Source organism: Oncorhynchus keta, chromosome 3 (assembly GCF_023373465.1).
Source record: "Oncorhynchus keta strain PuntledgeMale-10-30-2019 chromosome 3, Oket_V2, whole genome shotgun sequence".
Lineage (NCBI taxonomy): Eukaryota > Metazoa > Chordata > Actinopteri > Salmoniformes > Salmonidae > Oncorhynchus > Oncorhynchus keta.
Genome location: NC_068423.1, coordinates 8,067,665 through 8,083,210, shown reverse-complemented (window position 1 = coordinate 8,083,210; position 15,546 = coordinate 8,067,665). Strand labels below are relative to the sequence as shown.

At 42.9% G+C, this 15,546-nt stretch overlaps 1 protein-coding gene across 1 annotated transcript in view; it reads left to right on the top strand.

Moving 5' to 3' along the window:
• LOC118364796 (rho-related GTP-binding protein RhoN-like) overlaps nt 1-5,485 on the top strand; it is a 73,191-nt gene extending 67,706 nt beyond the window's left edge. The window contains exon 5 of the mRNA XM_035746519.2: nt 4,415-5,485. Within this exon, the coding sequence (XP_035602412.1) occupies nt 4,415-4,672 (258 nt within the window). The 3' untranslated portion in view covers nt 4,673-5,485. The remainder of the gene's footprint in view (nt 1-4,414) is intronic.
• The last annotated feature ends 10,061 nt before the right edge of the window (nt 5,486-15,546 follow it).

The window sequence follows — 15,546 nt, the reverse complement described above, 5'->3', positions numbered from 1 at the left end:
TGTTGTAACACGTGGTCTGCCACTGCGAGGATGATCAGCTGTCTGTCCTGTCTCCCTGTAGCGCTGTCTTAGGTGTCTCACAGTACGGACATTGCAATTTATTGCCCTGGCTACATCTGCAGTCCTCATGCCTCCTTGCAGCATGCCTAAGGCACGTTCACACAGATGAGCAGGGACCCTGGGCATCTTTCTTTTGGTGTTTTTCAGAGTCAGTAGAAAGGCCTCTTTAGTGTCCTAAGTTTTCATAACTGTGACCTTAATTGCCTACAGTCTATAAGCTGTTAATGTCTTAATGACCGTTCCACAGGTGCTTGTTCATTAATTGTTTATGGGTCCTTGAAAAAGCATGGGAAACAGTGTTTAAACCTTTTACAATGAAGATCTGTGAAGTTATTTGTAAAACAAATCAAATAAAATAAAAATTGTCCACTTCTACTAGCTACTGTTCTCAGAGCGTTCATGTAACATAGCATTAACATTCTGATATGTTCCAATACATAAAACTAACGCGGCATAGAGGTAAACTAAAACACACTTTTTTGTACTGAGGGCACCTACTGTGTATTAACATACAGTGCCTTGCGAAAGTATTCGGCCCCCTTGAACTTTGCGACCTTTTGCCACATTTCAGGCTTCAAACATAAAGATAACTGTATTTTTTTGTGAAGAATCAACAAGTGGGACACAATCATGAAGTGGAACGACATTTATTGGATATTTCAAACTTTTTTAACAAATAAAAAACTGAAAGATTGGGCGTGCAAAATTATTCAGCCCCTTTACTTTCAGTGCAGCAAACTCTCTCCAGAAGTTCAGTGAGGATCTCTGGATGATCCAATGTTGACCTAAATGACTAATGATGATAAATACAATCCACCTGTGTGTAATAAAGTCTCCGTATAAATGCACCTGCACTGTGATAGTCTCAGAGGTCCGTTAAAAGCACAGAGAGCATCATGAAGAACAAGGAACACACCAGGCAGGTCCGAGATACTGTTGTGAAGAAGTTTAAAGCTGGATTTGGATACAAAAAGATTTCCCAAGCTTTAAACATCCCAAGGAGCACTGTGCAAGTGATAATATTGAAATGGAAGGAGTATCAGACCACTGCAAATCTACCAAGACCTGGCCGTCCCTCTAAACTTTCAGCTCATACAAGGAGAAGACTGATCAGAGATGCAGCCAAGAGGCCCATGATCACTCTGGATGAACTGCAGATGTCTACAGCTGAGGTGGGACACTCTGTCCATAGGACAACAATCAGTCGTATATTGCACAAATCTGGCCTTTATGGAAGAGTGGCAAGAAGAAAGCCATTTCTTAAAGCTATCCATAAAAAGTGTTGTTTAAAGTTTGCCACAAGCCACCTGGGAGACACACCAAACATGTGGAAGAAGGTGCTCTGGTCAGATGAAACCAAAATTGAACTTTTTGGCAACAATGCAAAACGTTATGTTTGGTGTAAAAGCAACACAGCCCATCACCCTGAACACACCATCCCCATTGTCAAACATGGTGGTGGCAGCATCATGGTTTGGGCCTGCTTTTCTTCAGCAGGGACAGGGAAGATGGTTAAAATTGATGGGAAGATGGATGGAGCCAAATACAGGACCATTCTGGAAGAAAACCTGATGGAGTCTGCAAAAGACCTGAGACTGGGACGGAGATTTGTCTTCCAAAAAGACAATGATCCAAAACATAAAGCAAAATCTACAATGGAATGGTTCAAAAATAAACATATCCAGGTGTTAGAATGGCCAAGTCAAAGGCCAGACCTGAATCCAATCGAGAATCCGTGGAAAGAACTGAAAACTGCTGTTCACAAATGCTCTCCATCCAACCTCACTGAGCTTGAGCTGTTTTGCAAGGAGGAATGGGAAAAAATGTCGGTCTCTCGATGTGCAAAACTGATAGAGACATACCCCAAGCGACTTACAGCTGTAATCGCAGCAAAAGGTGGCGCTACAAAGTATTAACTTAAGGGGGCTGAATAATTTTGCACGCCCAATTTTTCCGTTTTTGATTTGTTAAAAATGTTTGAAATATCCAATAAATGTCGTTCCACTTCATGATTGTGTCCCACTTGTTGTTGATTCTTCACAAAAAAATACAGTTTTATATCTTTATGTTTGAAGCCTGAAATGTGGCAAAAGGTCGCAAAGTTCAAGGGGGGCAAATACTTTCGCAAGGCACTGTAACTGTATGTCCTAATATGTACATAGTATTCCAGTTCTGAAAATGCCATTTAGTTCAAATAGTTTCTCAAATATGAAAGCATACAGTACAGAGCCTAAAAGAGTTGATACCAGGGAGTGAGACAAACACTAAGTGGAACAATTTAATTGTTTTGTTTAAATGTCCTCCGGCAATAACAGAGAGGGACGGACTGACGGACTCGGGAGGCTGTGAATTTTAATGGCCTATTTTCATGTTAATGTTATTTACTAGTTGACAATTCTTTAAACACTAAGTCACATCCCTATTTTCTCCAGAGAGGAGCTTGGGAAGAAATGTCCTTGGCATGCCAGTCAATTACAGCAGAGTAGACACACGACGGGAAACAGTTACAACGCAGACCAAAAAAACGATATATTAAGATCATCAAACTGCTTATGAAACCATTACTAAGATCATGAAAAACAACTACCAAAAAAACAAATGTAATCATGAAACCAATTTCATTGAGCAAACCCAATTGAGTTGCCAATCAGGAGGGACCGGTTATCAGGTTACTTTAATGTCACTTTGCTCGATTTCCTCAGTCTTAACTGAAGCTCCACAAAACACTCTTGAGCTCAGAACTCGCTCGCTGTCCTCAAAGAGCCTCGATCAAAGGACACCGCTGCCTGTAATGCAAATCAACTGCCAGCAATTTAAGATTTACAACTTGCTGTCCAATTCAATCCCAAAGGAATCCGCTCGTCACAAGGGTGAATCGTGGATGAACTCGACGACTTTTGCCATAATCTGCTTAGGGTCTAAGCAGAGACTTAAATGTTGCCAGTTTCCTTCTGTATGAATGAATTCTCACAACGAACATATTGCAGAGATATAATAATCATAATACTGCTGTGTGTCTGGCTGGGGATTGTTCCATCACTGAATGGAACATGGCATGTATTCTACCAAGTGACGTGATGACGTGGAGAGGACCTGTGTCTGCATCACGTACTCTCACTACTAGTGCCCCCCTTCTGACACCCAGGTGGCGACGCGCATCTTTGCGTGCCTGGAAAGTATCTCAGCTTGGAATGTCTACAAGACCATGGTACTTGCCTATGGAGCAGCAAGAGGAACTGCCCCTCCCTACCTTCAGGCTATGCTGAAACTCTACACCCCAGCTCCCGAGTGGCGCACCGGTCTAAGGCACTGCATCTCAGTGCAAGAGGTGTCACTACAGTCCCTGGTTTGGATGCAGGCTGTATCGCATCCGGCCGTGATTGGGAGTCCCATAGGGCGGCGCACAATTGGCCCAGCGTCGTCCAGGTTTGGCCATCATTGTAAATAAGAATTTGTTCTGAACTGACTTGCCTAGTTAAATTTAAAAACCTGAATGTTCTGCCACCTCTGGTCCCTTGGCTCCCACTCAGCCCAGTCCAAGCTCTTCTCTGTCCTGGCACTCCAATGGTGAAACCAAAGCTAGAAGAGCTGAGTCTCTACCCATCTTCCGAAAACATCTGAAACCCTAAATGACAAATTAAAATGTTATCATCACTTAATCAGTGATTGGCTTTGTAACCAAATGAGGGGGAGAAGGAGAGACCCAGTGACCCAACTCATCTCTCGGAAGATAATAGGCCCATTCCAGGTGGTCTTTTTTTGTGGAGCACATCTCAGAAGATCACTTTATCACACCAATGCGTTCCTGAGACGTTAAACACTGGGAGATCTGAATCTGTGCAGCAAGACACTAATAAAGATGACCTGGAACGCAACAAGGGTCTGCATAGACCAGAGCGACACGTTTATGTGACTAGATGGGACTTATTAAAATGAGCAGTATGGAACATATAGATTTTTTATCTGCATCGTTGTAGGCATTGAATCCCATAAAAAATATATATCACAAATGTTTTATTGTCACATATACCAGATAGGTGCAATGGATGTTTTGTTTTACAGGGCCAGCCATAGTAGTACAGCACCCTTGGTGCAAATTAGGGTTAAGTGCCTTGCTCAAGGGCGTACCAGCAACCTTTCGGTTATTGGCCCAGTGCTCTAACCACTAGGCTACCTGCCACCTGTAAAATAAGCCATGAAATATGCCCTGTGTGTTTGAATCCACATTCTCTCTCTACCTCATATTAATTCACTCTCTCTTCCTATAAAACCTCCACTCTCTTGTGTTCTCACCCTTGTCAAAAGTGTAAATTCTAATTTCTTAACGTGTCTCTTCATCTCTCTCCATCTCCAGGGCACTACCCTGGCGAGGCAGATCGGCGCTGTGGCCTACACAGAGTGCACGTCTAAGTACTCGGAGAACAGCGTCCGCGACGTCTTCCACGTCACCACCCTGACCTCGGTGACGCGCCTCCACCGGCCCCAGCTAAAACGCAGCGGCTCGCGCCGCGGCCTCAAGCGGGTCTCCCAGCAACCGCCCCGGACTGAGGTTCTGGAGCACCCCCCCCCCGCCATGAGAAAGAACCGGGCCAAGAGCTGTGTGCTCATGTAGGGGCTCGGACTAGCCAGACTGTACCAACTGACCCAAACGATGTACAAAAAGAGACAATGTATATTATTAAATGTACTTTATTTATTGGTTGAAATCTTTTTGCCGCTGCAAATGAATGCAGGTCATTGCAGCGATGATGACGATTTTCCTTTTTAAAACCATCAACCTGTGGAGAAAGAACAATGGAGAAACGGACAAAAACGTGGATTTGTTGGCTATAGGAAGAGAGTGAGAGAAAACATGAGGGGATGAACGAGGTCATGAAAAAAAAGGAATGAAGCGGTTGGGAAAACTCAAGACGAGCCAATTGTAATGAGATTGTCCTGGAATTATTTTCGATTCTGTCCTGTCTTGTCCTGAGATGGCATTTTATGTATGTGTTGAACTAAACGAAGCACAAAAAGATGCACACAAAGTGTACCGACTTAAATGTCAGGGAATTATATTATTATTCCATCTGAGACAACGAGATGAAGCTTAACAAACCAGTTTCGTGCCCAGAGCGACAAAAAACTAAAAAAACAATGGGCCAACGTGACACACATTTTCTAAACCCACAAGTGCTTTGGAGGGGAAAAAAACGTAACAAATCACTGACACCGCATAACATTGATGTGTTACTGAAAATTAACATTTCATATTTGAACAATTACATTTGAGGGAAATCTCAGAAGGAAAACAGTTATAACACAGTTTTTGCTATATGTCTTGCTGTATGTGTGATGCTGAAATAAAGTTACTTTCTCTGCTAAATGAAGAGAATTCAACCCTGGTTTTATTATTTGTTAACATGACTGTAATCCATCCAGCTCCCTCAGGATCTAAAAGACACAGAGATCAGAAACATACATTGTTTTGAATAAGTGAGATAAAGAATTAGATTTGGTACCATGAAAATACCCAACCCACAACATTGCCTTAATGTTAACTTCAAGTTGTTGGCCTTAACATGCTATTGCTACATAGCCAGCCATGTATAAACCACATAACACTGACAATGTCATCTTTTCTCACAATAGCTGATACAGGTAACTGCCAGAATAAAGGAAACACCAACATAGTGCCTTAATAGGACTTTGGGCCACCACGAGCCGTCAGAACAGCTTCAATGATTCTACAAGTGTATGGAACTCTATTGGAGGGATGTGACACCATTCTTCCATGAGAAATTCCATAATTTTGTGTTTTTGTTGATGGAAAACACTGTCTCAGGTGCCTCTCCAGAATCTCCTTTAAGTGTTCAATTGTGTTGAGATCTGGTGACTGACACACACACACACACACACACAATGCTCATTTGAGACCCCTCTTTCAAACCCATCTCAGAGTACATGACCCTAAGGATTATGGGACGTTAATTGCTTAATTAACTCAGGAACCACACCTGTGTGGAAGCATTTGCTTTCAATATATGTTGTATCCTTCATTCACTCACGTGTTTCCTTTATTTTGGCAGTTACTTGTATTTGATTCAGTCAACCAGAACTGAAATACTAGAATATCAGCTTTGAAACATCGAGTTACTCTCAAAAGCCTTGTTCAGAAAAGGAGGCCAACAACAGTATAGCACATCCAGTTAAATTCTCGGGCTTCAATCTAAACTATTGTTCTATCGTAACATTACACATATAGATTGGTGCCTAGTCAGTAGACTTGAGCCCTCTAGTGTGACAATTTCTAGTGCTCACAGCTCACCACAGTTTCTCCTCCTAAATCCTTCCCCCACCTCTCTCCCTCCATGCTGTGGAGCCCCCCCAGCAAGTTACCGCCTCTGTGAGCAGTGTCATTTCACAAAGTGACAGTTCACAGCGTCACCACGATGTCTCCATGCGGCTTGGAGTGCGAGGTCGCGCGGTGCGCCCAAGGCAAGGCCAGTGTTGGCCTCCAGTCACAGAGACTTACTCTGGTATTGCAAGCCATGGTCTTGTGTCACGGTCTAAGCTTTCACCAGAGCTTTTAATAAACCCATTTTGGGCCACTCCTGTGCATATACAGTGTTTTGTTGATCCTGTTTTAATGTGTTTGTCATTGGAGTGAGCGCAGTGTTTGGCAAGTGGCTTTAGACAAAGATATTTCTGTTTTCGTGACGGCATTCTACTCCATAACCTAAAGCTAGTCAATCAACTACAACACACTGTCCACTCTGCAACCCAGAACTAGTCAGCTCCAACACATTCTACTCCCTAACGCAGTACTAGTAGGTTCTAGTTCCTCAGTACTAGTCAGCTCCAAAACCTCCAATAACATAATAGCTACTGTTTACACTAATGCAGTCATCAACCCCTTGCCTGAGCCTGAGCAAACATTCAGATGACAAACTTCCATTCTGTCTGCCCTCACCTTGTTGTCTTGTCCCTTTCCTTTACCCCAAGGCTAGTGGCCATGTTTAGCAAACACTCACCCCATCTCCTCTTCTCCTTGCTGCTCCTCTTTGTCCTCTATGTGACTCTACTTGATCCGCCTCAAGCGGCTAGTGTTCCTACAGCGTGGACCACAGTCTGTTCACAATTGTGTCATTGGGGTCAATGCCATTCGAATTCCAGTCACTTCAGCAACAGCATTGCACTCATCTGCATGCTTTTCAACCGATCGCTGCCTGCACCCGCATGCCCGACTAGCATCACCACCCTGGATGGTTCCAACCTTGAATATGTGGACATCTATAAGTACCTAGGTGTCTGGCTAGACTGCAAACTCTCCTTCCAGACTCACATCAAACATCTCCAATCAAAAATCAAATCCAGAGTCGGCTTTCTATTCCGCAACAAAGCCTCCTTCACTCACGCTGCCAAGCTTACCCTAGTAAAACTGACTATCCTACCGATCCTCGACTTCGGCGATGTCATCTACAAAATGGCTTCCAACACTCTACTCAGCAAACTGGATGCAGTCTATCACAGTGCCATCCGTTTTGTCACTAAAGCACCTTATACCACCCACCACTGCAAAACTTGTATGCTCTAGTCGGCTGGCCCTCACTACATATTCGTCGCCAGACCCACTGGCTCCAGGTCATTTACAAGTCCATGCTAGGTAAAGCTCCGCCTTATCTCAGTTCACTGGTCACGATGGCAACACCCATCCGTAGCACGCGCTCCAGCAGGTGTATCTCACTGATCATCCCTAAAGCCAACACCTCATTTGGCCGCCTTTCGTTCCAGTACTCTGCTGCCTGTGACTGGAACGAATTGCAAAAATCGCTGGAGACTTTTATCTCCCTCACCAACTTCAAACATCAGCTATCCGAGCAGCTAACCGATCGCTGCAGCTGTACATAGTCTATAGGTAAATAGCTCACCCTTTTTCACCTACCTCATTCCCATACTGTTTTTATACTGTTTTTATTTATTTACTTTTCTGCTCTTTTGCACACCAATATCTCTACCTGTACATGCCCATCTGATCATTTATCACTCCAGTGTTAATCTGCAAAATTGTATTATTCGCCTACCTCCTCATGCCTTTTGCACACATTGTATATAGACTGCCCATTTTTTTCTACTGTGTTATTGACTTGCTAATTGTTTACTCCATGTGTAACTCTGTGTTGTCTGTTCACACTGCTATGCTTTATCTTGGCCAGGTCGCAGTTGCAAATGAGAACTTGTTCTCAACTAGCCTACCTGGTTAAATAAAGGTGAAATAAATAAAAATAAAAATCTGGGTCAGGCTTAGGAGATAAAACAAAAGAAAATGGTCAGAAACTGAGTGAAACAAGATTTCTGAACTTGTGCAATAATAACTAAATACTTGGCTTTTGTTTTACACTGCGAAATGTTTTGCTACAGTGCACCCAAAAGAACACCACCGTGGATGAAATGTGTGTAACATAGGCCAACTGGTTTGCATGAGTTTGTTGAATCACCTGCCAGCTCTGTCTAATGTGCGGGGGGATCGACCTCCAGTCAGTGACCCTCATTAGGATGTGTTTGCTCATCGGCTTAGGAACAGCTCTTTGGCCGGCTTACCTTGGTTAGGGCCTTGCGGCTCGCACCTCTAGCGTGCCTCTTGTTGGTCTCAGCTTCAACACACTCACCCACAAAACACGAGGCCAGTTCAGTTCTACCTCCTCTGTCACCTCCACCCTGTGAATCACTGTCCATGTACAGACAACAAAAAACGTTTAATTTTTTTAATATGAGGCACACACATTGGGCCAGTAACCGAAAGGTTGCTGGATCGAATCCCTGAGCTGACAAGGTAAAAATCTGTCGTCCTGCCCCTGAACAAGGAAGTTAACCCACTGTTCCCTCGAGCTGACGAAGACGTGGATGTCGATTAAGGTAGCCCCCCCTCTGATTCAGAGGGGTTGGGTTAAATGCGGAAGACACATTTCAGTTGAAGGCATTCTGTTGTACAACTGACTAGGTATCCCTCTTTCCCATAGTGCCTTACTGATAATTTTTGTAAGCCTTTATAAATAAGCCTTTATAATATTAGAAAGTAAAGAAAGCCACACAATATAGTGAATAAATAGGTAGTTCCACGATTAGATTTTGAAAATGTTTCACTTATTTAATGTGATTAGTAATTCATTTGCGTTTGTCCCTCAGGTTTAAGGTCAACCCTGTAACATGAACTGAACACTTGTTTTAATAGTTAAACTATTCCCTTTGAAAGAATTTCTAAAGAAACATTGAACATCTAATAGTTACCCATACTGCAGATAGACTATAAATGTTTTAAACCTATCAGTCCCAAGTCAAATCAGATTATGAGTCCGATTTTCATGTATCTGCTTGGCAAGCCCTCATATTTAGTCTCACATTGAAGCGTGTTACCATTTTCTTTTCAGGACAACTAGGACTACAGGTCAAATGTAAACCAATTTGACATAAAAAGTTAAATTCACAAGTTTAATTGACAAATGTCACTAACAATGAGATCCGCCAAACAAAAACCTTGTAAAAAAAAAGGCATTCATAAGAATACTGTAAGCATAAACATGAGACAGAACCAATGATGGTGGAATAATAACTCAGGCTGTTTACCATTGAAAAAAAACGGTCACACATACACACCAAGTTGTCAACATGCCCCACAGGACTGAGCACCAGACTGCGTGTCTGTGTATGTATGTAACAGTATAACTTTAGACCGTCCCCTCGCCCATACCCGGACACGAACCAGGGACCCTCTGCCGCCATCAACAGTCACCCAGGAAGCATCGTTACCCATCGCTCCACAAAAGCCGCCGTCCTTGCAGAGCAAGGGGAACAACTACTTCAAGGTCTCAGAGCAAGTGACGTCACCGATTGAAACGCTATTTAGCGCGCACCGCTAACTAAGCTAGCCGTTTCACATCATTACACTCACCCCCCTTTTGACCTTCCTCCTTTTCCGCAGCAACCAGTGATCCGGGTCACGGCACCAGTGTAACAGATGTATAATGTACTCTCCATGCGTTGTGTTTTCTCAAAATAAATCACTTCGGCCAGTGGTCCCAGTTGAGCATTTATTTCTGTTGTTAAATGGGAAACAGCACGTTAGTTGTGCAGGGCTTAACGGTATTGATGGCTGTCGATGGCAAAACCCCTTGCATTGCATTTTCATACTGTGCGAACAAAATACAAAAATACAATACAAAATATAACATGTGTAAATACCTGTTGTTAAATGGGAAACAGCACGTTAGTTGTGCAGGGCTTAACGGTATTGATGGCTGTCGATGGCAAAATCTGTAGCATGAAGACAACTGTGTTAGCAGTGGCTTATGTGACCATTACATCGGTGTATGCTAGCTAACACACTTATTTACAGCAAGCATATGCCAAAGCACATCCCAGAAAGCCCCTCAATCCCTAACAGGTGCCATATACCCACACATGTATAAATCAGTAACGTACAGCAAACTTGTACACATTGTAAAATAGAAAGCAGTATTCAGAACGTGACCTACCCCTTGCATCACATTTTCATACTGGGGAGACCTGACGTTCGCGATCTCCCCCTATCTGCAAGCGGGGCCAATCACAACACACCTTATTGTTATCAGAGTTGAACTAACCAATAAGAATGCTTGAACATTAAATACACATTTAATGTGGAAACATAACCAACCCTGTTACAAGTACACACAGTCGGATGCTAGAGGGAGGGAGGGGTGTATTGTCTACCTACATACTATATGAAATGTAAACTACACAGAGGCCCATAGAGCCTCCAGTTTATATCATTAGCTCCACACACCCACACACAATTTAGAGAGGGGGTCCATCTTTCCTTTTAATCCCACCATAAACTTGCATGATTAGTGGCCCTCCCTGACCAGACCCTCCTGCATCATTAATCGTGGCTCCCACTTGCATTGTGTCAGCTGCCATAAAACTTTGGAATAGAAGTTAGCACTGATCCTAGATCTCTACCTAAGGCTAAGGGCCCATAAAACCGCTTTGTAATACGCCGCTCCAAACAGAAGTTACCGTTCGGGCACGTATCTAGGATCAGCTCACCCTCCCCGATGCCTTACCTTAACCATTATGGGGGAACAAAGCAAAACTGACTTCAGATCAGTGTAACATCATCCTACTCCAGTAACGCAAGCCATTATGACAATGCGATGGTCACGGCTGCCATGTCTGTGGAGAGAGTGAGGCATTAACAATGCATGACCCATTTAAACAGCATGTAAAATTGAGCAGATAAAACATATTTGCAGCCTGTGTCCGCGAGGGCTCGAACTCTCCTCCTGCTCTCCACACAACAGTTAGAGACAACCAGCACAGGGCTCCAGGACTGACGGGTAACTCTTTTCCACACCCACACGCAGTGTGATAAACACATATTCACACACACACACACACATACACACATGCGTTTACAACAATGTAACTATGGAGTGTGTGGGGAGATGACACGGGCCTCTGACTCCTGTGAAGTAATAGCGATGTTTGCACTGCAGCAGTGTGTGTGTGTGTGAGGGAGTTCACTTCATGTGTGTGAGAGTCAGTTTGTGTGTGTCTGTCTGTCTGTGTGTGTGTGTGAGAGAGGTTGTGTGTAAGGGATGTTCCAAAACGGTTGCTGAAACATTACCTCTGTCGGTAGAGAGCGGGGTAATCGTGAGAGAGCAAATCGCCTCATCACAGACAGCTGCACTCTATTCACAGTGGTGAGACTACAGAATGTTGACCACACACCACACACACACACACACACACACACACACACACACACACACACACACACACACACACACACACACACACACACACACACACACACACACACACACACACACACCCTCATATGAACATCCCAGACATCACTTATAGTGAACAAAAATATGAATGCAACATGCAATAATTTCAAAGATATTACTGAGTTTCCTTCTATGAACTGTAATCAGTCAATTAAAATACATTCATTAGGCCCTAATCTATGGATTTCGCAATGACTGGGCAGGGGCGCAGCCATGGGTGGGCCTGGGAGGGAGCCAGGCCCACCCACTGGGTGAGTTTTCCCCCAAAAGGACTATTGCATACAGCAACAAAATAAAAAATAAATACTCCTCAGCACCCCATCAGACGATCACAGTGAAGAAGCCTGGTCTGTCGTGGTTACACGTCGTCTGTGGTTGTGAGGCCGGTTGGACGTACTACCAAATTCTCTAAAACAACGTTGGAGGAGGTTTATGGTGAAAATAACATTAAATTATCTGGCAACAGCTCACATTCCTGTAATCAACATGTAAATTGCATGCTCCCTCAAAACTTGTGGCATTGTGTTGTGACAAAACTGCACATTTTAGAGTGGCCTTTTATCGTCACCAGCACAAGGTGCACCTGTGTAATGATCATGCCGTTTATTCAGCTTCTTGATATGCCACACCTGTCAGGTGGATAGATTACATTTGCAAAGGAGAAATGCTCACTAACAGGGATGTAACAAATGTATGCACAAAATTTGAAAGAAATAAGCTTTTTGTGCATATGGACCTTTTCTGGGATCTTTTATTTCAGGTCATGAAACATGGGACCAACACTTTACATGTTGCATTTATATTTTTCTTCAGTATATAAGGTTAGGCAAAGACAAACAACAGAGAGTGAATAACAGACAAAGAGCAGAGTGAATTGTCCATTTTAATTTCAAATTATTATTTTATATTTTTGTTCAGTGTCAATACGGTATCTGTTCGCATTGCTGAAGAATTGAATTTCTGGGAAAACAACATCTGCTGCAGATATACCACTAAGTATGGCCGAGATGCACGGTAAAGAACATTAGATTCAAATCACCTCCAAGACAGCCACTTAGCCTAGCAAGTAGGATGGCTAACTATTCACCCAGGTGGCAAACAAGCTGTATTCAGGTCTCAGCCTGGTCATGGTGATCAAGCCAACCAGTCTATGACATCTCATCTACACACATACATAAAAACATCCTACCAGCACACATACTACGTAATACATACAAATCTAACACAGAAGCATCACGCCAGATGGCCACACAGATTGCTTAGTGCTAATTTCCCCTGTGAAATATTTCAACAGCAGCAGCATCATTCACAAAGGGATGCTGCCTAGCCTGCAGTCCAGGATTTGCGCTTCATACCATTCCCTCCACATCCATATTTTAACAATCGGTGCACATTTCTTTCCACACTGATCCGTATGTCAGATGAATTAGTTTTTTAATGCCCACATTTGCTTGGTACAAATGTGTGATTGCTAGATTACAAAGCTCCTTTATGTAGAACCATGACACACTATTCCCTATATAGTGCCCTACTTTCGACACGGGACTTCATTTATAACCGTTGCGTAAATTTCACACCAAATACCTACCTGCGCCATTTCTGAAAGGGTAAGTTTAAAAAAAATATTGAGCTTTATAAAACGTGGCACACGCCCTACATAAGCATGTTCCCCATTATAAATCAGACCTGTAATAAAACTGTCCACTGGTGAACAGCACTAAAACTTCGCAATATGTAAAAGAAAGAGCAATAGCACATTTGATTATATTTATGTAAAGGTGTGGGCAGAATGTTGATATTTTGCAGTGACTTTTTTCAAGCTAAACATGCATGCTGCTGCATGCCTACAGCGAGTGATTGTTCCTGAATTCTGCAAGATTGATTGCATACGCACACACACACATCCTCATATGAACATCCCAGACACAGACAGCACATACCCCAGGCCTACCTAGAGTAACCACGTTTCCATTCAGTTTTTATGTGAATAAAGTCATACCATATAAAAACCAATCAAGAAAGTTGTGATGGAAACAGGGCGTTTCGGTACAATTTCATAAATGCCGACAGATCATTTGTTAGTTCGTCATAGTGGGGTGTTTTTGTGTCGATAAAATTAATTACGCGACAAATTACAGTAGAAACACCTTAATGAGCAAATATTGATATAATAACCATCTTATCTAAGTAAACGTGGAGTCAGTCGATGATATGGTTGGTGTGCGGTCTTCCCACTACAACTCAGGAAACCGTGCAGTTTATCAGGCGACAGCTGAAATAACTTGTGAACTTCACTAGGTGGTGAAAGTGTAAAGTGATGAGCTTGCTGCTCCTGTCCAAAAAATATCGAGAGTCCTATTCTGGTGACATGATGCTTGACTGCTGTTTGGCAAATAACAATATCAATCGCTCTTATCCATAAAAATAATCTCATGTAGATTAGCCTACCCGCACTGTATCTGCCAGCTGTTGGCTAGAGTGAATGTACCAAGACCACAGTATTTAATAAGGCAACAGTTTTTGTGACAAAGCTATCAGTGAAAATGTGATGAAAACACATTAAACTTTAGATTTTTCTTCGGTACATGAAAATTTAAGTTAACATTTACTTGTGTGCACTACCTCATCACACACTGATTTTTATCCGTACCACGTCTGTTTGGTGGAAACACACCACTGGTGGGAAAATGCGCACATTTTCTTTATGCAGATTTTTTAATATTCGCATGAAAATCTGTCACCAATTAGATGGAAACCTACATGGAGAGAGAAAATATTTATGTTAAGAACTCTCCATGAATATCTTAATTTGAGCTTCCCTGGCAGCAGGTGCAGGTTCTCTTTAAATAGGAACTGAACCATGAAACAGCACACTGTAGTGACTGAGGCTGTCATTCACCAACAAAAATACGGAACAAAATGAACCTGATATCTGTTCACACTGCTGCAGAATATCATTTTGGGGGAAAACAACATTTGCTCCAGATATACCAGTAAGTAGGGCCCAGGTGCATAGTAAAGCACAGATGCAAATCACCTCAAAGGCAGTCATCCTTGCTAGGCTAAGTGTCTCACTGTTCACCCAGGTGGCAAACAAGTTGTCGTCAGGTTTCAGCCTGATCATGATGATCAAGGCAACCAGTTTATGATGTCTCATCTCCCCTAAACTACAAGCACATGCAGAGTATATAGCAGGGGCGCAATTTTCACTGGGGACAGGGGGGACATGTCCTCCCCAAACTATGAAATATATTTTTTTGTCCCTCCCAGTTTTATCATTGGAATGTGATACAAAACTGGGCAACGGTGTGCTTTAGGACCATGCGGGCGCCTCTGAGGGGGTCAGGTAGGCTGTTTGGAGTCTCCCCTAAGCACATCACTTCCAAAATCAAAGTTGTGTCCCTGGTATATAGTACATACAAATCTCACACACAAGCAGTCATGCCAGATGGCCTCACAGACTGTTTAGAGCTAATTTCCCTTGTAATACATTTCAACAGCATCATTCACAAAGGGATGTAGCCTGGCCTGCAGTCCAGGCTTAGCTCTTCTTACCATTCCCGCCACATCAATATTTCAACAATCTGTCCACCTTTCTTTCCACGTCAGCTGAATGATTTTGTCCAATGCACCCTTAATTGTTTGGTACAAAATGTCTGATCACTTAGGTTTACAA